Source organism: Wyeomyia smithii, chromosome 3 (assembly GCF_029784165.1).
Source record: "Wyeomyia smithii strain HCP4-BCI-WySm-NY-G18 chromosome 3, ASM2978416v1, whole genome shotgun sequence".
Lineage (NCBI taxonomy): Eukaryota > Metazoa > Arthropoda > Insecta > Diptera > Culicidae > Wyeomyia > Wyeomyia smithii.
In genome coordinates this window covers 168704607-168726863 of record NC_073696.1, presented here as the reverse complement: position 1 = coordinate 168726863, position 22257 = coordinate 168704607, and the positions used below count along the sequence as shown (strand labels likewise).

Genomic DNA, 22257 nt, shown 5'->3' with positions numbered 1-22257 from the left:
CAATAGTCTAAAAAAATTGTGGTTTCGACTAACCTGTGCGACACCTATTGGACATATTCCGCGAAAGATACACTTTTAGTTTTTCTGCTGTTTTTGGCAGCACGGTGCTCGAATACTGTCAACTGAGTTCAAAGGAAAAGGCACATCAGAAACTTATTTGAATTGACCGTTATTTTGATCCACGAAAACTAATCTCGTGGTACGTCTCTTTGTCTGTGTAGAGGGTATCAAATTGTTCCGTTTAAATGAATAGAAAAGATTGTTCCTTTTGAGAAAGGGTTTTCTTTTATTTATTTTTTTGAGATGTTCAAGCGATACAAAGAAACAATCATTTGTATTTATTTAAACGTAACGTTAGAATTAAGAAAAATAATATCGACAAAAGAAACATACAAAATGGCGGACATATTTACAAATTCGTAATCATGCAATTCATAATTATTGTGAAAATCTGCCTGTCTGTTCGCTACTTTTTAGCAATAAAAGTATTGAACGTTGAAATATTTTTTGCTCAACTGTGGTAAAATTAATATGTACTTTAATTGTCTTTGCATCAAATGTAAATATGCTCGCTATTACATTGAATCTTCACGACGTAGATACAAAAATAATAACTTTCTTCATCCCGGCCGTATGAACAAAAAAGTTTGTCCTGCTTGTCTCGTAGTATTTGCAGAGGCGAATTAAGCCAAGGCGAATTAGGCCGTGAACATACTAGCGCCGTAGGCTAATGTACAGCCCTAAGTAGAGCCCTGCCTCAGGTTAATGTAAGCTAACCTACGGTAAGGCGAACCGTCTCCGCAGCGCAGGACGCGCCAGTATCTTCGCCATTTTTCATACGCATAACATAGCAACTGTCAATGGGGCCCGCAAATCGCGGATCCACTGCGATGTTAGCTGCGATGAAACAAATCAAATAAGATAGAGATGCCAGCTAGCTGTTAAAATCGCAACGTTACGGTCAATGGCACTCGCTATCGCGCGATGATTTCTATTTTTTTTTTGCCGGAAATGGAAGAGCTGGGTCTTGTTGACATGTGGTTTCAGCAAGACGAAGCAACGTGCCACACATCGCGCGAACCAATGGACATATTGCGGAATGAGTTCGGTGAGCAATTCATCTCACGAAATGGACCGGTGAATTGGCCGCCTAGATCATGCGATTTAACACCGCACAGATTATTTTTGTGGGGCTACGTTAAGTCTCTCGTCTATGCGGATAAGCCAACAACAATTCCAGCCTTGGAAGACAACATTACACGTGTTATTCGCGAGATATCAGCCGAAATGCTCGAAAAAGTGACCCAAAATTGGACTTTTCGTATGGACCATTTAAAACGTAGCCATGGCCAACATTTGAATGAAATTATCTTTAAAAAATAAATGGCATAAACCAATTCATCGGCTCACATAAAGATTTCATATAGTTTTGTAATTTTTATGCGTTTTTTTTTTAAAGAAAAACCAAGTTCTTAGAACCCTTTACTTCATCGGGGGCGTACATGTGTTCGAATGAACTGAAACGATCGATTTGTGTCTTCCCCTTTTCCCGCTGTTTCTCATTATTTGCCGATTGGATACGGTTCAAAATCACATCGATGCAACTCAGTAAATATTTGTATCGGTTTACCGTGCCATTGATAGATTCATCATGGCAAATCAAACCGGGACGAAGACAAAATAGCATTCGCCTCTCTTACTTCTTAAGGGGGGATTTGTTAGTAGCTTAAGTATTTATGATAAATATTAGTAAATAATGAGTATGTGTGTCCAATCACAAATGGTGACTTCTCAACACTGTTAGAAATTTGTAATTTTAATTGTTAGGATTTGTTTGCTTTCGCAATTAGGACTTATCATTCGTAGGGATTTAAACCTACTTGTCAGAAAAGGGGAAGTAAACTTACAACTAACTTAATTGCTAACTTATTGGCTATAAAGAGAGCTTATCGTAGCAATTGAGGATTGCAACGATTTTTGTCGAAAATTGTTAATAATTTTATTTGACATAGCTTCTAATGGTTCAACACCAGTAAGTCTATGTAATTCGAGTGTACCAAACCAAGGAGGACGCTTCAAAATCATTTTCAGAATTTTATTCTGAATCCTTTGGAGCGTTTTCTTCCTTGTTGAACAGCAACTTGACCAGATCGGTACAGCATAAAGCATTGCTGGTCTAAAAATTTGTTTGTAAATCAAAAGTTTGTTCTTTAAACAAAGTTTAGAATTCCTGTTAATGAGAGGATATAAACATCTCGTATATTTGATGCACTTGGCTTGTATACTCTCAATGTGCTCTTTGAAAATAAGTTTTTTATCATAAATTAGTCCCAAGTACTTAACCTTGTCGGACCAACTTAAAATAACCCCATTCATCTTGACAACGTGATTATTGTTTGGCTTGAGGAAAGAAGCCCTAGGCTTATGCGGAAAAATTATCATTTGAGTTTTAGAAGCATTGGGAGAGATTTTCCACTTTTGCAAGTAGGAAGAAAAAATATCTAAACTTTTCTGCAATCGACTGCATATGACACGAAGACTTTTTCCTTTTACGGAAATGCTTGTGTCGTCGCAGAACAATGACTTTGTGCATCCTGGAGGCAAATCAGGAAGATCTGAAGTGAATATGTTGTACAGGACTGGACCCAAGACTGAACCTTGAGGTACACCTGCTCTGACAGGAAATCTATCAGATTTTGAATTCTGATAGACAACCTGCAGAGTTCGATCAGTAAGATAATTTTTTAAAATTTTGATTAGGAAAATTGGAAAATTGAAAGTTTGCAATTTCGCAATCAAACCTTTATGCCAAACACTGTCGAATGCTTTTTCTATGTCTAAAAGAGCAGCTCCAGTGGAATAACCTTCAGATTTGTTAGCTCGTATCATATTAGTAACTCTGAGCAATTGATGAGTTGTGGAATGCCCATGGCGAAATCCAAACTGTTCATTTGCAAAAATTGAATTTTCGTTGATGTGTGACATCATTCTGTTAAGAATAATTCTCTCAAACAGTTTACTTATTGAAGAAAGCAAACTGATTGGTCGATAACTTGAAACTTCAGCTGGGTTCTTATCCGGTTTTAAAATGGGAGTAATTTTTGCATTTTTCCATAATTTGGGAAAATATGCAATTTTGAAGCAGCAATTGAAAATTTTCACTAAAAATTCCATTGTGCTCTCAGGGAGATGTTTGATTAGTATATTAAAGATTCCATCGTCACCAGGTGCTTTCATATTTTTGAAATTTTTAATAATTGATTTAATCTCATTCAAGTTAGTTTCAATTATTTCTGCAGGTAAAAAATTCTGGGAAGTAATTAAATCAAATTGACGTGTGACTTCATTTTCAATTGGACTCACAAAATTCAAATTTGAGTTATGAACACTCTCAAACTCCTGAGCAAGTCTTTGAGCCTTTTGTTCATTGGATACAAGAAAACGTTCACCATCTTTTAAAACTGGAATAGGCTTTGAAGGTTTCTTAAGAATCTTCGACAGCTTCCAAAATGGTTTTGAATATGGTTTCAATTTTTCAACTTTAGTCTCAAAATTTTGATTTCTCAGAAGAGTAAATCTATGTTTAATCTCTTTCTGTAAATCTTTATAAATAGTTTTAAAAACAGGGTCACGAGAACGTTGATATTGACGTCTGCGGACATTTTTCAAACGAATTAGAAGTTAAAGATTTTCGTCAATTATTGATGAATCAAATTTCACTTGAGCCTTTGGAACAGAATAATTCCTGGCATCAACAATTGCACATTTTAATGCTTCCAAAGCGGAATCAATATTCACTTCGTTTTGCAAATCAAGCTCATTATTGAAATTTCTCTCAATATGAGTTTTGTATCTTTCCCAATTAGCCTTGTTATAATTAAAAACAGAGCTCATAGGGTTTAAAACTGATTCATGTGATAAAGAAAAAGTTATTGGAAGATGGTCAGAATCTAAGTCAGCATGTGTGATCAAATCACCACATACATGACTTTGATCTGTTAGCACCAAATCAATTGTTGAAGGGTTTCTTACAGAAGAAAAGCATGTAGGACTATTCGGAGACAAAATAGAATAGTATCCTGAAGAACAATCATTGAATAAAATTTTGCCATTGGAATTACTTTGAGAATTATTCCATGAACGATGTTTAGCGTTAAAATCGCCGATTATGAAAAATTTCGAACGATTTCTGGTGAGTTTTTGTAAATCACCTTTAAAATAATTTTTGAGCTCGCGTGTGCATTGAAATGGTAAATATGCTGCGGCAATAAATAAAATCCCAGGTTCAGTTTGAACTTCAATTCCCAAAGTTTTCAATAACTTTCGTCTCAAGATGGGGAAGAGCACGATGTTTGATTCGGCGATGAATAACAATTGCAACTCCACCGCCGGAACCCTGAATCCTATCATATCTATGAACCACGTAATTGGGATCATATTTTAATTTTATGTTAGGTTTCAAAAATGTTTCAGTAATAATTGCAATATGCACATTATTTACTGTTAAAAAATAAAAAAGCTCATTCTCATTGGCCTTCAATGAGCGAGCATTCCAATTTAATATTTTAATTGTTTTATTTAAAATCATTGCTAAATTTTAAATTAGAAACAATTTTAATAGTAAAATTTGTGCCTATTTGAATGGCTTCAAACATTGATTTTGCCTGCAACATGGCGTTCATAAGATCGAACATTGCCTGTTGCAAAAAAGAAAGTTTACCTGCCGTAATAGGCCCCAGGCAGTTGACATTAGAAAAATATTTTCGACAGCAATATTAGCTGGAGTAATAACTGTACAATTATTTTCTAGCGTGTTTTGCTTACCCATATTAACGGTCATTTTCGAACTACCAACACTAGGCGGTATAATGTTCGAACTACCTGTAACCTGTGCATAAGTTAAACGGGTATGCAAAGGAGTAGGTAAACTATGCGTCACTGGTACGCTTGGAGAATTTTGTTTTGAAGTTGGTTTTAATTGAGAAATTGAATTTTGTTTACCTTGCCTTGCCTTAACAATTGCTAAACGGACTGGGCATTGATAAAAATTTGACATATGGTTGCCGTTATAATTCGCACAGCGAAAATTTTTACTCTCTTTCACAGGACATGTGTCCTTTTTGTGAGAAGAGTCTCCACAATTAAGACATTTTTGGTCCATGTTACAGAATTTGGAACCATGGCCATAACGTTGGCAAGTACGGCATTGGGTGATATGCTTATCACCTCCGCCATACTTCCTATAAATTTCCCACTTTACACGCACATTATACAAAGCATGTGCTTTTTCAAAAAAATTTAAGTTGTTAACCTCATTGCGGTTAAAATGAATTAAATAATTAACAAGGGAAATTCCAGTTCTCTGACTGTTTTCGCCTCGTGATTTTTGTTTCATTAGAATTACTTGGGTAGGGGCTATGCCAAGTAATTCTGTTAAAGTAAGTTTGATCTCATCAACGGTTTGATCGTTGGTGAGACCTTTCAAGACAACCTTGAACGGCTTGGCGTTCTTGGTGTCACATGTAAAAAATTTGTACATCTTGTCAGTTAAATACTGAACAAGACGATCACGACCCTTTACTGATTCGGCTAATAAGCGGCATTCACCTCTACGGCCAATTTGATAGGTAACTTTAACGTCAGAAACAAACGTTGAAAGTTCCTTTTTGAATATATTAAATTCAGAAGAAATAGTTACCACAATAGGTGGAACTTTCTCCTTTTTTAAAGATTTTATATTTTGTATAGTTTCATTATTGGTAACTTCCATTTCACCAGCTTCTTGCTCAGGCAAAATATCAAATGGATTGTCACTACAGACACTCGAAGTGTCAGAAAGAGATGCCTCTCTTTTCCTCCCCGCAGCGATGCGAGGTTTCTTTTTCCGTCCAGCCATTTCAGGTGATACGAAAAAAGTTAAAACAAATGTTAAATTCATAAGTAGGTAGTCTTGAGAAAGACTGATGGGAAATAACTTTCAGGTAGTCTTTAAAAGACACACTGACAAAACACAAACTTTGAAGCTATAGGCAGTCAAAGACCTGTCCACAAGCAACCGGAAAAACGTCTGATCTGTAGGACAGTTCAAGACGCACTGAGCATTCGCCTCGAATCGTTCACTGAAGAGTTACATACCAGAATTTCTGAGCTTGTTCATACATTTGCTGGTGCTATGAGACAATAGGCCATATGAGTTAGGCCGAAAAGATACTGGCGCGTCCTGCGCTGCGGAGACGGTTCGCCTTACCGTAGGTTAGCTTACATTAACCTGAGGCAGGGCTCTACTTAGGGCTGTACATTAGCCTACGGCGCTAGTATGTTCACGGCCTAATTCGCCTTGGCTTAATTCGCCTCTGCAAATACTACGAGACAAGCAGGACAAACTTTTGTTCATACGGCCGGGATGAAGAAAGTTATTATTTTTGTATCTACGTCGTGAAGATTCAATGTAATAGCGAGCATATTTACATTTGATGCAAAGACAATTAAAGTACATATTAATTTTACCACAGTTGAGCAAAAAATATTTCAACGTTCAATACTTTTATTGCTAAAAAGTAGCGAACAGACAGGCAGATTTTCACAATAATTATGAATTGCATGATTACGAATTTGTAAATATGTCCGCCATTTTGTATGTTTCTTTTGTCGATATTATTTTTCTTAATTCTAACGTTACGTTTAAATAAATACAAATGATTGTTTCTTTGTATCGCTTGAACATCTCAAAAAAATAAATAAAAGAAAACCCTTTCTCAAAAGGAACAATCTTTTCTATTCATTTAAACGGAACAATTTGATACCCTCTACACAGACAAAGAGACGTACCACGAGATTAGTTTTCGTGGATCAAAATAACGGTCAATTCAAATAAGTTTCTGATGTGCCTTTTCCTTTGAACTCAGTTGACAGTATTCGAGCACCGTGCTGCCAAAAACAGCAGAAAAACTAAAAGTGTATCTTTCGCGGAATATGTCCAATAGGTGTCGCACAGGTTAGTCGAAACCACAATTTTTTTAGACTATTGTATGCAGTGGTACGTCTGTTTGTCTATGCCCTCTACCTGTATCTTCTTGGGGACTGTTTCCGCGTCCTGGCCTAACAAGAGCCAACTAGATAAGCTACGGATCAAAGCAAATGACTAAGGCCGTGGACATACTGGAGCGGCCCGTGCTGCGAAGACGGATATATATATATATATATATATATATATATATATATATATATATATATATATATATATATATATATATATATATATATTTATATATAAATATATATATATAATAAATATAAATATAATATATATATATATATATATATATATATATATATATATATATATATATATATATATATATATATATATATATATATATATATATACATATATATATATATATATATATATATATATATATATATATATATATATATATATATATATATTATATTTATATTTATTATATATATATTTATATATAAATATATATATATATATATATATTATATTTATATTTATTATATATATATTTATATATAAATATATATATATATATATATATATATATATATATATATATATATATATATATATATATATATATATATATATATATATATATATATATATATATATATATATATATATATATATATATATATATATATATATATATCCGTCTTCGCAGCACGGGCCGCTCCAGTATGTCCACGGCCTTAGTCATTTGCTTTGATCCGTAGCTTATCTAGTTGGCTCTTGTTAGGCCAGGACGCGGAAACAGTCCCCAAGAAGATACAGGTAGAGGGCATAGACAAACAGACGTACCACTGCATACAATAGTCTAAAAAAATTGTGGTTTCGACTAACCTGTGCGACACCTATTGGACATATTCCGCGAAAGATACACTTTTAGTTTTTCTGCTGTTTTTGGCAGCACGGTTCTCGAATACTGTCAACTGAGTTCAAAGGAAAAGGCACATCAGAAACTTATTTGAATTGACCGTTATTTTGATCCACGAAAACTAATCTCGTGGTACGTCTCTTTGTCTGTGTAGAGGGTATCAAATTGTTCCGTTTAAATGAATAGAAAAGATTGTTCCTTTTGAGAAAGGGTTTTCTTTTATTTATTTTTTTGAGATGTTCAAGCGATACAAAGAAACAATCATTTGTATTTATTTAAACGTAACGTTAGAATTAAGAAAAATAATATCGACAAAAGAAACATACAAAATGGCGGACATATTTACAAATTCGTAATCATGCAATTCATAATTATTGTGAAAATCTGCCTGTCTGTTCGCTACTTTTTAGCAATAAAAGTATTGAACGTTGAAATATTTTTTGCTCAACTGTGGTAAAATTAATATGTACTTTAATTGTCTTTGCATCAAATGTAAATATGCTCGCTATTACATTGAATCTTCACGACGTAGATACAAAAATAATAACTTTCTTCATCCCGGCCGTATGAACAAAAAAGTTTGTCCTGCTTGTCTCGTAGTATTTGCAGAGGCGAATTAAGCCAAGGCGAATTAGGCCGTGAACATACTAGCGCCGTAGGCTAATGTACAGCCCTAAGTAGAGCCCTGCCTCAGGTTAATGTAAGCTAACCTACGGTAAGGCGAACCGTCTCCGCAGCGCAGGACGCGCCAGTATCTTTTCGGCCTAACTCATATGGCCTATTGTCTCATAGCACCAGCAAATGTATGAACAAGCTCAGAAATTCTGGTATGTAACTCTTCAGTGAACGATTCGAGGCGAATGCTCAGTGCGTCTTGAACTGTCCTACAGATCAGACGTTTTTCCGGTTGCTTGTGGACAGGTCTTTGACTGCCTATAGCTTCAAAGTTTGTGTTTTGTCAGTGTGTCTTTTAAAGACTACCTGAAAGTTATTTCCCATCAGTCTTTCTCAAGACTACCTACTTATGAATTTAACATTTGTTTTAACTTTTTTCGTATCACCTGAAATGGCTGGACGGAAAAAGAAACCTCGCATCGCTGCGGGGAGGAAAAGAGAGGCATCTCTTTCTGACACTTCGAGTGTCTGTAGTGACAATCCATTTGATATTTTGCCTGAGCAAGAAGCTGGTGAAATGGAAGTTACCAATAATGAAACTATACAAAATATAAAATCTTTAAAAAAGGAGAAAGTTCCATCTATTGTGGTAACTATTTCTTCTGAATTTAATATATTCAAAAAGGAACTTTCAACGTTTGTTTCTGACGTTAAAGTTACCTATCAAATTGGCCGTAGAGGTGAATGCCGCTTATTAGCCGAATCAGTAAAGGGTCGTGATCGTCTTGTTCAGTATTTAACTGACAAGATGTACAAATTTTTTACATGTGACACCAAGAACGCCAAGCCGTTCAAGGTTGTCTTGAAAGGTCTCACCAACGATCAAACCGTTGATGAGATCAAACTTACTTTAACAGAATTACTTGGCATAGCCCCTACCCAAGTAATTCTAATGAAACAAAAATCACGAGGCGAAAACAGTCAGAGAACTGGAATTTCCCTTGTTAATTATTTAATTCATTTTAACCGCAATGAGGTTAACAACTTAAAATTTTTTGAAAAAGCACATGCTTTGTATAATGTGCGTGTAAAGTGGGAAATTTATAGGAAGTATGGCGGAGGTGATAAGCATATCACCCAATGCCGTACTTGCCAACGTTATGGCCATGGTTCCAAATTCTGTAACATGGACCAAAAATGTCTTAATTGTGGAGACTCTTCTCACAAAAAGGACACATGTCCTGTGAAAGAGAGTAAAAATTTTCGCTGTGCGAATTATAACGGCAACCATATGTCAAATTTTTATCAATGCCCAGTCCGTTTAGCAATTGTTAAGGCAAGGCAAGGTAAACAAAATTCAATTTCTCAATTAAAACCAACTTCAAAACAAAATTCTCCAAGCGTACCAGTGACGCATAGTTTACCTACTCCTTTGCATACCCGTTTAACTTATGCACAGGTTACAGGTAGTTCGAACATTATACCGCCTAGTGTTGGTAGTTCGAAAATGACCGTTAATATGGGTAAGCAAAACACGCTAGAAAATAATTGTACAGTTATTACTCCAGCTAATATTGCTGTCGAAAATATTTTTCTAATGTCAACTGCCTGGGGCCTATTACGGCAGGTAAACTTTCTTTTTTGCAACAGGCAATGTTCGATCTTATGAACGCCATGTTGCAGGCAAAATCAATGTTTGAAGCCATTCAAATAGGCACAAATTTTACTATTAAAATTGTTTCTAATTTAAAATTTAGCAATGATTTTAAATAAAACAATTAAAATATTAAATTGGAATGCTCGCTCATTGAAGGCCAATGAGAATGAGCTTTTTAATTTTTTAACAGTAAATAATGTGCATATTGCAATTATTACTGAAACATTTTTGAAACCTAACATAAAATTAAAATATGATCCCAATTACGTGGTTCATAGATATGATAGGATTCAGGGTTCCGGCGGTGGAGTTGCAATTGTTATTCATCGCCGAATCAAACATCGTGCTCTTCCCCATCTTGAGACGAAAGTTATTGAAAACTTTGGGAATTGAAGTTCAAACTGAACCTGGGATTTTATTTATTGCCGCAGCATATTTACCATTTCAATGCACACGCGAGCTCAAAAATTATTTAAAAGGTGATTTACAAAAACTCACCAGAAATCGTTCGAAATTTTTCATAATCGGCGATTTTAACGCTAAACATCGTTCATGGAATAATTCTCAAAGTAATTCCAATGGCAAAATTTTATTCAATGATTGTTCTTCAGGATACTATTCTATTTTGTCTCCGAATAGTCCTACATGCTTTTCTTCTGTAAGAAACCCTTCAACAATTGATTTGGTGCTAACAGATCAAAGTCATGTATGTGGTGATTTGATCACACATGCTGACTTTGATTCTGACCATCTTCCAATAACTTTTTCTTTATCACATGAATCAGTTTTAAACCCTATGAGCTCTGTTTTTAATTATAACAAGGCTAATTGGGAAAGATACAAAACTCATATTGAGAGAAATTTCAATAATGAGCTTGATTTGCAAAACGAAGTGAATATTGATTCCGCTTTGGAAGCATTAAAATGTGCAATTGTTGATGCCAGGAATTATTCTGTTCCAAAGGCTCAAGTGAAATTTGATTCATCAATAATTGACGAAAATCTTTAACTTCTAATTCGTTTGAAAAATGTCCGCAGACGTCAATATCAACGTTCTCGTGACCCTGTTTTTAAAACTATTTATAAAGATTTACAGAAAGAGATTAAACATAGATTTACTCTTCTGAGAAATCAAAATTTTGAGACTAAAGTTGAAAAATTGAAACCATATTCAAAACCATTTTGGAAGCTGTCGAAGATTCTTAAGAAACCTTCAAAGCCTATTCCAGTTTTAAAAGATGGTGAACGTTTTCTTGTATCCAATGAACAAAAGGCTCAAAGACTTGCTCAGGAGTTTGAGAGTGTTCATAACTCAAATTTGAATTTTGTGAGTCCAATTGAAAATGAAGTCACACGTCAATTTGATTTAATTACTTCCCAGAATTTTTTACCTGCAGAAATAATTGAAACTAACTTGAATGAGATTAAATCAATTATTAAAAATTTCAAAAATATGAAAGCACCTGGTGACGATGGAATCTTTAATATACTAATCAAACATCTCCCTGAGAGCACAATGGAATTTTTAGTGAAAATTTTCAATTGCTGCTTCAAAATTGCATATTTTCCCAAATTATGGAAAATGCAAAAATTACTAGAGAATTATTCTTAACAGAATGATGTCACACATCAACGAAAATTCAATTTTTGCAAATGAACAGTTTGGATTTCGCCATGGGCATTCCACAACTCATCAATTGCTCAGAGTTACTAATATGATACGAGCTAACAAATCTGAAGGTTATTCCACTGGAGCTGCTCTTTTAGACATAGAAAAAGCATTCGACAGTGTTTGGCATAAAGGTTTGATTGCGAAATTGCAAACTTTCAATTTTCCAATTTTCCTAATCAAAATTTTAAAAAATTATCTTACTGATCGAACTCTGCAGGTTGTCTATCAGAATTCAAAATCTGATAGATTTCCTGTCAGAGCAGGTGTACCTCAAGGTTCAGTCTTGGGTCCAGTCCTGTACAACATATTCACTTCAGATCTTCCTGATTTGCCTCCAGGATGCACAAAGTCATTGTTCTGCGACGACACAAGCATTTCCGTAAAAGGAAAAAGTCTTCGTGTCATATGCAGTCGATTGCAGAAAAGTTTAGATATTTTTTCTTCCTACTTGCAAAAGTGGAAAATCTCTCCCAATGCTTCTAAAACTCAAATGATAATTTTTCCGCATAAGCCTAGGGCTTCTTTCCTCAAGCCAAACAATAATCACGTTGTCAAGATGAATGGGGTTATTTTAAGTTGGTCCGACAAGGTTAAGTACTTGGGACTAATTTATGATAAAAAACTTATTTTCAAAGAGCACATTGAGAGTATACAAGCCAAGTGCATCAAATATACGAGATGTTTATATCCTCTCATTAACAGGAATTCTAAACTTTGTTTAAAGAACAAACTTTTGATTTACAAACAAATTTTTAGACCAGCAATGCTTTATGCTGTACCGATCTGGTCAAGTTGCTGTTCAACAAGGAAGAAAACGCTCCAAAGGATTCAGAATAAAATTCTGAAAATGATTTTGAAGCGTCCTCCTTGGTTTGGTACACTCGAATTACATAGACTTACTGGTGTTGAACCATTAGAAGCTATGTCAAATAAAATTATTAACAATTTTCGACAAAAATCGTTGCAATCCTCAATTGCTACGATAAGCTCTCTTTATAGCCAATAAGTTAGCAATTAAGTTAGTTGTAAGTTTACTTCCCCTTTTCTGACAAGTAGGTTTAAATCCCTACGAATGATAAGTTCTTATTGCGAAAGCAAACAAATCCTAACAATTAAAATTACAAATTTCTAACAGTGTTGAGAAGTCACCATTTGTGATTGGACACACATACTCATTATTTACTAATATTTATCATAAATACTTAAGCTACTAACAAATCCCCCCTTAAGAAGTAAGAGAGGCGAATGCTATTTTGTCTTCGTCCCGGTTTGATTTGCCATGATGAATCTATCAATGGCACGGTAAACCGATACAAATATTTACTGAGTTGCATCGATGTGATTTTGAACCGTATCCAATCGGCAAATAATGAGAAACAGCAGGAAAAGGGGAAGACACAAATCGATCGTTTCAGTTCATTCGAACACATGTACGCCCCCGATGAAGTAAAGGGTTTTAAGAACTTGGTTTTTCTTTAAAAAAAAAAACGCATAAAAATTACAAAACTATATGAAATCTTTATGTGAGCCGATAAATTGGTTTATGCCATTTATTTTTTAAAGATAATTTCATTCAAATGTTGGCCATGGCTACGTTTTAAATGGTCCATACGAAAAGTCCAATTTTGGGTCACTTTTCCGAGCATTTCGGCTGATATCTCGCGAATAAAACGTGTAATGTTGTCTTCCAAGGCTGGAATTGTTGTTGGCTTATCCGCATAGACGAGAGACTTAACGTAGCCCCACAAAAATAATCTGTGCGGTGTTAAATCGCATGATCTAGGCGGCCAATTCACCGGTCCATTTCGTGAGATGAATTGCTCACCGAACTCATTCCGCAATATGTCCATTGGTTCGCGCGATGTGTGGCACGTTGCTTCGTCTTGCTGAAACCACATGTCAACAAGACCCAGCTCTTCCATTTCCGGCAAAAAAAAAAAATAGAAATCATCGCGCGATAGCGAGTGCCATTGACCGTAACGTTGCGATTTTAACAGCTAGCTGGCATCTCTATCTTATTTGATTTGTTTCATCGCAGCTAACATCGCAGTGGATCCGCGATTTGCGGGCCCCATTGACAGTTGCTATGTTATGCGTATGAAAAATGGCGGTGATATGCTATCTCGTTTACACATACGCTGAGATGTTAGTCCTCGAAACATGGCGGGATGCCAGCTAGCTGGATTTTAATCACCTTTGAAGCAGTGTTGCTGATTATCACTTCATTACACTCAAATACGTTGTCTGCAACCAGAAGTGCTCAGTTTAGTGGCAACAGAGCATGCACTCATAAGCGAAACGAACGCGTTGATTGTTCCGTGCCATGGTGAGTGACTCACGTATGAGAAGTTTTTTTTCTCTCCGCATCGTCTTCGCTTCGGACCCGATCAGATCAATAGGGAAGACAGAAGTTTTTTTTCCGTGGTAATCTCATCACTCTGAATATTCAGATGATTCGCATCATTCACTTCATTTGCATCGTTCGCACCGTTCGTACGATTTGCATCAGTCATATTTTTCGGGTCTTTTTGTTTTGGGTGAACTGAAGCGATTAGCTTTCTTCAGCCAACAGTGCTGCGTAGTTGTAGTTTTTTTTTTTTAAGAGTCTAGCAGTGATGAACTGCCGCGCGTTAAAAACAAAGATGAAGGATGTTGTTTGGGAAAAGGCTGCTGCCACAGGGCAATGAAATATAGATGCCTTATCGATGCTTTCAGTTTTGTTAAATTCATTTTTAATTTCAGAAACCTATAACCAGTTGACTTCAAGAAACATAAAAATAAAAACATACATTGAAAAAATGTCATTTTTTCCTTTTCAAACATCTCGAACAATACGTGCGGACATCTTAACTAATTCCTTAAACTATATTCCGTAAAATTTATTCTGCCAAGAACACCGATGGAAAAAAATCGCTTCTAGCGACTAATGAATACGTATAAACCAAGCCTATGATGCGTTGACATCGTCGTCAGTGTGCGAGTTATTCTTATTCTTCGCACATTTGCAAACAGACCTCCATGGTAGGTGAATAACGAAGATCACAAAAGAGCACCATATAAAAAAAATCGTTACTGGTGCACTCTCTCCGCCTTCCTTCTTACGATGTACTTTTCATCGTGGGAGCACGCAATATATGTTATTCTCTATGTGCACAGCTGAGAATATAAAGTTAGTCGCGTTATGAACAAGTAATGAATAAGAGAAATTGGATCGTAAATATTCACTCAATGATGGGGATTTTTTTTCAAGAAAGAGAGTTCGTGTTTTCCTACTCTCACTCAACTCAACGGGTTTTTTTTTTTGTGGTAGCTGGTAGGTGCAAGCGCAAGTGCAAATTGCTAGTTGGTTGGAAGCTTTTGTCGGTATAAGGCGTCAAGATGGACAAAGGGCTAAGAAAAAATAATGTATCCGAAAAAGTTCGGCAAATGTTTGTGGCGGAGAATGGCAATTTCCGATGCACGACGGTGGAAAATTGTAGCTATCGGCCAAAATTCATTAACGTTACGAACTGCCATCGTAACTTTTTCTCTCAGTTTGCCATGATCAGACAACAAATATTTAGCAAACCGTTTATAGTGTTTTCATAACAAAAAATGAGATTTCGGAAATATTAACTTAAACAACTTTTTTAACAATTTTAAATTTTGTGTATTGATAATGTAAAGCAATGCCTTGGTGCTACATTCCGTCTTGAAATTTGAACTTCTGTTTATTATACACAGACTTCGCAGCCAACTGTTGAGTGTACAGGACAATTGCGGGGCTAGAGCTACGATCCTTCTGACACCACAGTAATTACCCGATTATATCTGTACCCGATTTTATCTGCCCCCGATTTTATCACATTTTTCACCCGATTTTATCATCATGAAACATTTCATTAAAAAAATGTCAGGGGGAACTGATTTTCTGTTACGCTTCAATATTTAAGATATTTTTCATAATTCTGTGCAGTTGTGGATGCAGTTTACATTAAAAATTCAACCGATGCACAATGTTACATTTTGCTGTTATCGTGCGAATAATTGAATAGTGATACAAATGTTTATTATAACCGTATAATATGTTCGGAGAAGTTTCAAAGTATTTAAAAACGCATCTTTTGATGTAGAAAGCTGGGTGATCAATCCTCCTAAAAGTGAGATAGAATATTTACTTTTTCATTAGATAAAGATAGACGCTTGGTGTCTTAGGCAAAGTATTAGGTGATCTCAAAACAAGAAACTTTACAGAAGACATCATGTTTCTATCTCTTACATATTGCAAGCAACATAAAGTTTTCTATGAGAAGGCCTTAAAAATCGTTATTTACATTTTAAGATTTTTCTGTTTGCAATATGTGAGAGATATCAGCACGCTGTCTTCGGCAAAGTTTAGTGTTGTGAGAACATCTAATATTTTGCTTATGGTACTGCGCTACAAAGAAGCAAGTTATTCATTTTACCAATTCAAACAATAACCTGAACGAATAAAAAACTTAATTGTAATTTATTTGCAACTTTACATCGATTTTTTTAGGTTTTCTATTTTTTTTAGGTTTGTTCAGAAAAGTTTTTGGCAACTGAATTATCTATCTAAAAAATGTTTTACAAAAATAGTGATGATCGATTTTTTATTGTCACTTTTTGTTTTTGAAATTTTTTTTTCTGTACAGGATCTCAAATTGAATTTTTTATATATTTTTTATAAAAGCTCAAACTGTCTGAGCTTTTATAAAAAATATGTAAAGAATTCATTTTGAGATCCTGTACTGACAAAAAAATTTCAAAAACAAAAAGTGAAATTCATCCCTTGAAAATTTTTCTTTATCTTTTGTCATTATTCAGATATATCGATTTATGAAAAAACAACTGCAGCTTTTTTCATATGTTTGTACAGATAAATTTTCCAAAAGAAATTAAAATCGCTGATTTTACGTATTTAGCTATTGATTTAACATCTTCAATAAAAAAAATAAAATTTTAAAAATTTCCCGATTTTATCACTTTCCCTATTTTATCACGCCAAAAATCATCAGGGTGAGATATAATCGGGTGATCAGTGTATTAGTTTTCCCCGAGCTGGAGAGAGAGACTTTTTTATTTCAAATAAAGTTGTTCCTTGATCATTGACCAAATTGATTTTTTTGACGTAGAATACGTCTTACGGCAACATATATAGGGGTTCAACTTCAATACAGGGATCCAATTTCGAAAACCGAAAACATGGAGAGCGTCACGAAAATTGTCCAATTTCAAACGTTCTAAACTCAGTCAGTTTTCAACCGATTTCCGTCATTTTTGCAGCAATCGATTGGAAAATCATTTAAGCAACCGTCCAAATGCAGAAAATTGTAATCTGACTGTTCGAACTATTGTACTATTGCAAATTGTTGAACCTTGTCGAAACGTAAATGTCGACCTTTGATTGGTTGCTTGCTGCCTTTCCCTAAAAAGGACGACAGAATGGAGTACCTAGTTAGCCAGGAATGCACTCGTTGGGCTATATAAGAGACTGCTTCTCCTCAAGCAATCTCAGTTTACTAGCAGCAGGCAGCAGCGGCGGACAGTAGCAGCGATGGCAGTGGGCAAACGCGGCGTGGAGCAGCAGCGGCGGCGGTAGTGGTTAGCTGCAGAACCTAACTTTTTCAGTTCGGCTCCCTTTTGATCTGAGTTGGACCCCACCAGTGGTAATTCAATTCAGATATCGTTGGGTGAATACAGCCAGAAATTAAATGAGACTCGCACCGCCAGGTGGTTTGAGAAGCCACCATCTTCCAGGGTGTATATATAGGGTGTGTGCACATATCTAACGTGTGTGAATATTTATAGCGTGTGTCGCTAGCGTGCGTGGCTAGCTATATAGCGCGTGCATGTCTATAGCGTGCGTGGCTTGCGTGTGCATGGTTATATAGTTTCTGTGCTTGTCTATAGCGTGTCTGTGCATGTCTATAGCATGTCTGTGCATGTTTATAGCGTGCGTGGCTAGCTATATAGCGTGTGTGCATATCTACAGCGTGCGTGGCTAGCTATATAGCGTGCGTGACTAGCAGTATAGCGATGAAAATTATCATATTTAGTTTCAAATAAATCATCTCATGTTGATTTTACACAGTAAATCATTCAGAACTAAATCAAAAATTTGCCATGTCAAAAAACAATATTCAGTTGTCAATAAATGGCATTGACAAACATTATTAACCTCTTTTGACTTAAGCTAAGCCTCAAAGTTTACTGAGTGTATTTTAACATTTATTTGAAGAATGTTTGCGCGCCAGTGAACCTGAATCACATAATTTTTCGCTCAAGTCCTACTATTTGCAGCGATCAGTTTTAAAATTATCTACGCTACTGCAAACTGCAGGAAATTGTTCGTATTAAACCTAGGTTACCGGGGATGCACTATTGGCCCTCATCGTAGCCACTGCCTAAATTAAGCTTTCTCAGTGCAACTTGATACAAAAGACAGCCACAAAACAATACAATTTCATTCTTGTTTTGGATATGGCGTCAAGTGAAACTGCTTAGCTGCACATAGCTTCTGCTGTTGTTCTTTGTCGTTACCGGTGCCGTCTGTAGAGGTAAACGTCATCTGGAACAGAGAGACCATTAAATTGATTAACCCCATTGAGTGTATTCCCAAACCTATTGCAAGAAATACATTGACTTAAGACAGGCTGTCGTATTCTAGGTTAACTCTACGGTCGTGTCTAATAAACAACCTCTTCAACTTTTTCACGATGGGTAATTCCTTACATATAATTAGTTGGTGTTAAGTCAGATTAACATTTTAATATAAACAAATTCTAGATTTACTACTCTTTGAATTTCGGAGTTTTCAAGCTTTTGTGCAATTTTGATGTTACGGGCCCGTTTGATTTATCACTAACAGCATGTTTCTCCTACTTGACCCATTATGGCCAAACAACATCTGTCGTTACAAACCCAACCAACTTTTCAGAAACAAACCCCCTGTGGTCAATGAAAGCAAATAAATATGTTACCAAAATCGAACCACCGAACCGCACTGTGTCAACAGGGTGTGTTACAACTGATTCAATTGTGACGTACGGAGAACTTACAAAACGAATTTCTTCTAAATATGTATTAAGAATTTTTTCCTTACTGTTACAAGTGTATACACATTTTAATAACAGTTCGAATATTTACAAAACAAATAAAAACAAAGGTTCAAACTGTAACTGTTTTCAGTACAGAGCATATAGCTCTGAAACTAACCTTATAATCGTTGTGGCAATGCTTTTCGGTCGGAGGGCTGTGGAATGAGCGCGAAGCCTTTCAAGACCACTATTGTTGGCCCTAACTAGTTTTTCTTGAACTGGTATTCCGCGAACATTCGACTAATTGAAATCAGACCAATCAGGAAAAAAGCTTCGATGAGCTTTTTATCATACCAATTGTTTCTCCTCTATGTTTTTCGAACTGTTGTGAAAGATAGAAAAAGTTTTAATGATTTGCAAAATATTGCAGATTTTATCAGGTATTAATCAGGCATTAGACGTAAAAAACACTTGCCATATTTTGTTTGGATTTAAGTTACATAACATTTTTACTAGGGTAAATATGTTTGTTAAATCAGCCGTTACAAATTTGATCTGTAAATACTTTATGTCATTTGTACTCAGAAATATAGAAAATTTAAAAGGAAGGGAAAAAAAGATCTGAGTTGTTATGCTTATATTCCAAGTTCCTTGTTGAATTTAGTATGAATAAACAAGTCCAGTGATAATAAAAATGTCGTTGCCAGCATATGTTTAATACGAATGATAATTCTACAAACCTCTACAAATTTTTGCTAAAGATTTTGCTAAAGAAGCCTTATTTTACCTCTCGGTGTTATTTCTGTACTTCTGTACAAATATATTCGGTTCAACACAATTGGCATACAGCACTAAAACCTGAAAATCGCAGCACTGAAACGTGAAAATGCAGTATCAAAATCTGCAATAATGCATCCAAAACCAGTTCAAAAGCAAGTCAAGCATTATTCAAAGATTTTCAAAACTCCATCCCCTCTCACTCTTCCATAACGTTACTACCCAAATTAGTATGGGGAAAATATTCCATTCACTAATCATAACAAAAACTAGTGAGTAATGTCATTGACGAAATCGCAACGCAATACAACAAACGTATGATTTCTCGGTAACAAACATAGCACATTTTGGTATCTGTTTGGCTGCTATAGAAAACCTGCTGAAAAAATACCATCCGAACTTCTTACTCTCCCTCCCATCATCACCGCACCGCATCATCGCTGCTGCGTCACTGCGATGCGAGATGCAATCCAACCAGCGTTGCCAGGTATCCAGATTTAGCTGGATTATCAAGATTTTTGAACATGTATCCAGGTAGACAGCTTTGATGTCCAATTATCCAGATTTTTCATGGATGATCCAGATTTTATCCAGATTTTATTTTCTCTGTTCCGCAAAAAGGTCATCACTTCAATTTTGGCGCGAAATTTTGCGTACCCCAAAACTTTTATTCGAAAAATTAACCTTTCACCCCACGAAATGACTGCCAGATTTTTTCCAGATTTTTATTTTACCGTTTCCAGATTTTTGAAAAAATGACCTGGCAACGCTGGCTGTAAGTCGAATTGATGGTGAGTAACTTTTTTTCGGGTGGCCGAATGTGGTAACTCAGTGAGATACAATAGCAGGAGAAGAAGTAAAGGATAGAATACACCAAAACAGTTCATTACGCACTGTTATTCGCACTTGATAATGCGATAGGCTGCAGCTTTAGTACCAAGTCACTAGTGAGCAGCGACGATGATGAATTATGAATGATTGTGATAATCAGCAACTTTGCTTTGAAGAAGTGCGGACCAATGATGCCTCCAGCGTGTCAACCGCACCAAACCGTGCATTTTTCTGGGTGCATTTGAGATTCTGGTTGCTCTTCGATCCAAATGCGACAATTTTGCTTATTAACATACCCATTACATTTATTCAGAAATGAGCTTCCTCACTGAACACAATTTTTCGGTAAAAAGTGGATTTTCGGCAAGCTGTTCTAAGGCCCATTCACCAAAAATTCGACGCTGCGGCAAGTCGTTCGGCTTCAATTCTTGTACGAGCTGTATTTTGTAAGGATTTACATCAAAATCCTTTCGCTTCTATGTAGTCGAATAACACAATCCCAATTGCTGCGAACGGCGTCGAATTGATTGTTGGTGGGTTTATGTCCAACAGAGTAAAACTGGTTTGAAATTTCGTCACAATAGCTTGAATAGCTTGCTCAGTAGGTCGATTATGACGACCATAAAATGGTCGTAACGCGCGAAAAACATTTTCCACAGAGGACGAATTTTGGTAACAAAATTCGATTATGTATTTGTAGCGCAACATGTCAAAAGGGCCTATCTACTTTCATAGATTTTCTTGATTGACTTTTCATTTATTTAATAGTTCAGCTATAGTAGCTATTCCCAACGTGGTTTTTATTTAAAAAGCTAGATTAGATCCTCCGCTATCAAATGGTGTAAAGGACATATCATGAAACGTGTTTAATAAGCCGTGGCGGTTGAAAGAAACCGATCGATCAAAAAATCGATCAAAGCAGATAGATCCTTTTGACATGTTGCTCTACATTTGTAAGCGTTGTTTAGGCGTAAGTCTGTTCATAGTGAAATGGCAAACCAAACTGAGTATGAGTACATTAGACTTTGACAGCTGTCAGAATTCCCGCGTGAAGTGTCAAATCTGAATACACGAAAAACCCAGGGCTATGCTATAAACGTCAAATCCGATATAAAAATCGCGTTACCAAATTTTTATAGCGGTACCACTGACACCGCAAGACACGACAAAATTTGCTAGTAATGACAATAATTATTGTGATAATTCTGATAACACCATTTACACGGTAATATATCTTAATATTAAAACTGCACTGTGGTTGAGAAAAGTCATGGTTTTAAAGTTTACTGAATAAAGGAATAAATGACGCCATATTGCATTAAAATAATAGCAAAAAAATCACCCTCTATAAGCCGTATGAATAAAAGCGTTTGCTTTACTCATCCCGTGCAAATCTTACGGGAGAAGCAGAGTAACTTCTTTCATTTAGGGATGGGAAACCTATCGATAATTATCGATAGTATCGATAGTTGCCGGCTATCGATAGAATCGTTAAGCTTTCCGCGTTATCGATAGTTATTGATATTTTCCTCGCATTGACATTTATACTCCACAATGATGCCAGAACTGAAAAAATATATTGGCCGTGCCTTTGTTTAAAGAGAATTCGATGACTGTTCGCTCTCACATCAAATCCTCTTCAAAATTGTTAGAAAATTGAGGGATACTCATTTTCGCTCACTCTACCTTATACGGACAACGACGAGATTTCGCTCAAATGCGAATGATGTGTGCGAATAAACTTTTAAATATTGTTCCTGT

General features: G+C 35.7%; 1 protein-coding gene across 18 annotated transcripts in view; it reads right to left on the bottom strand.

Annotated features, from left to right (window-relative positions):
* Positions 1-22257, bottom strand: part of LOC129732735 (uncharacterized) — a 123989-nt gene that overhangs the window by 98805 nt on the left and 2927 nt on the right. The window contains exons 1-3 of one of the 18 annotated variants that reach the window (XR_008729335.1): positions 19676-20775; positions 19067-19270; positions 18030-18419 (exon numbers count right to left, since the gene is read on the bottom strand). The exons of 11 other annotated variants lie outside the window; for them this stretch is intronic. Coding sequence is in view for 1 of the 7 variants with exons in the window: in XM_055693880.1 (XP_055549855.1) it covers positions 15973-15981 (9 nt within the window). In the remaining 6 variants the exon portion in view is untranslated. Of the gene's footprint in view, positions 1-14599; positions 15982-18029; positions 18420-19066; positions 19620-19675; positions 20776-22257 lie in introns of those variants that run through there. 6 more of the 18 variants (XR_008729337.1, XR_008729334.1, XR_008729332.1 and 3 more) reach the window with 6 other exon arrangements.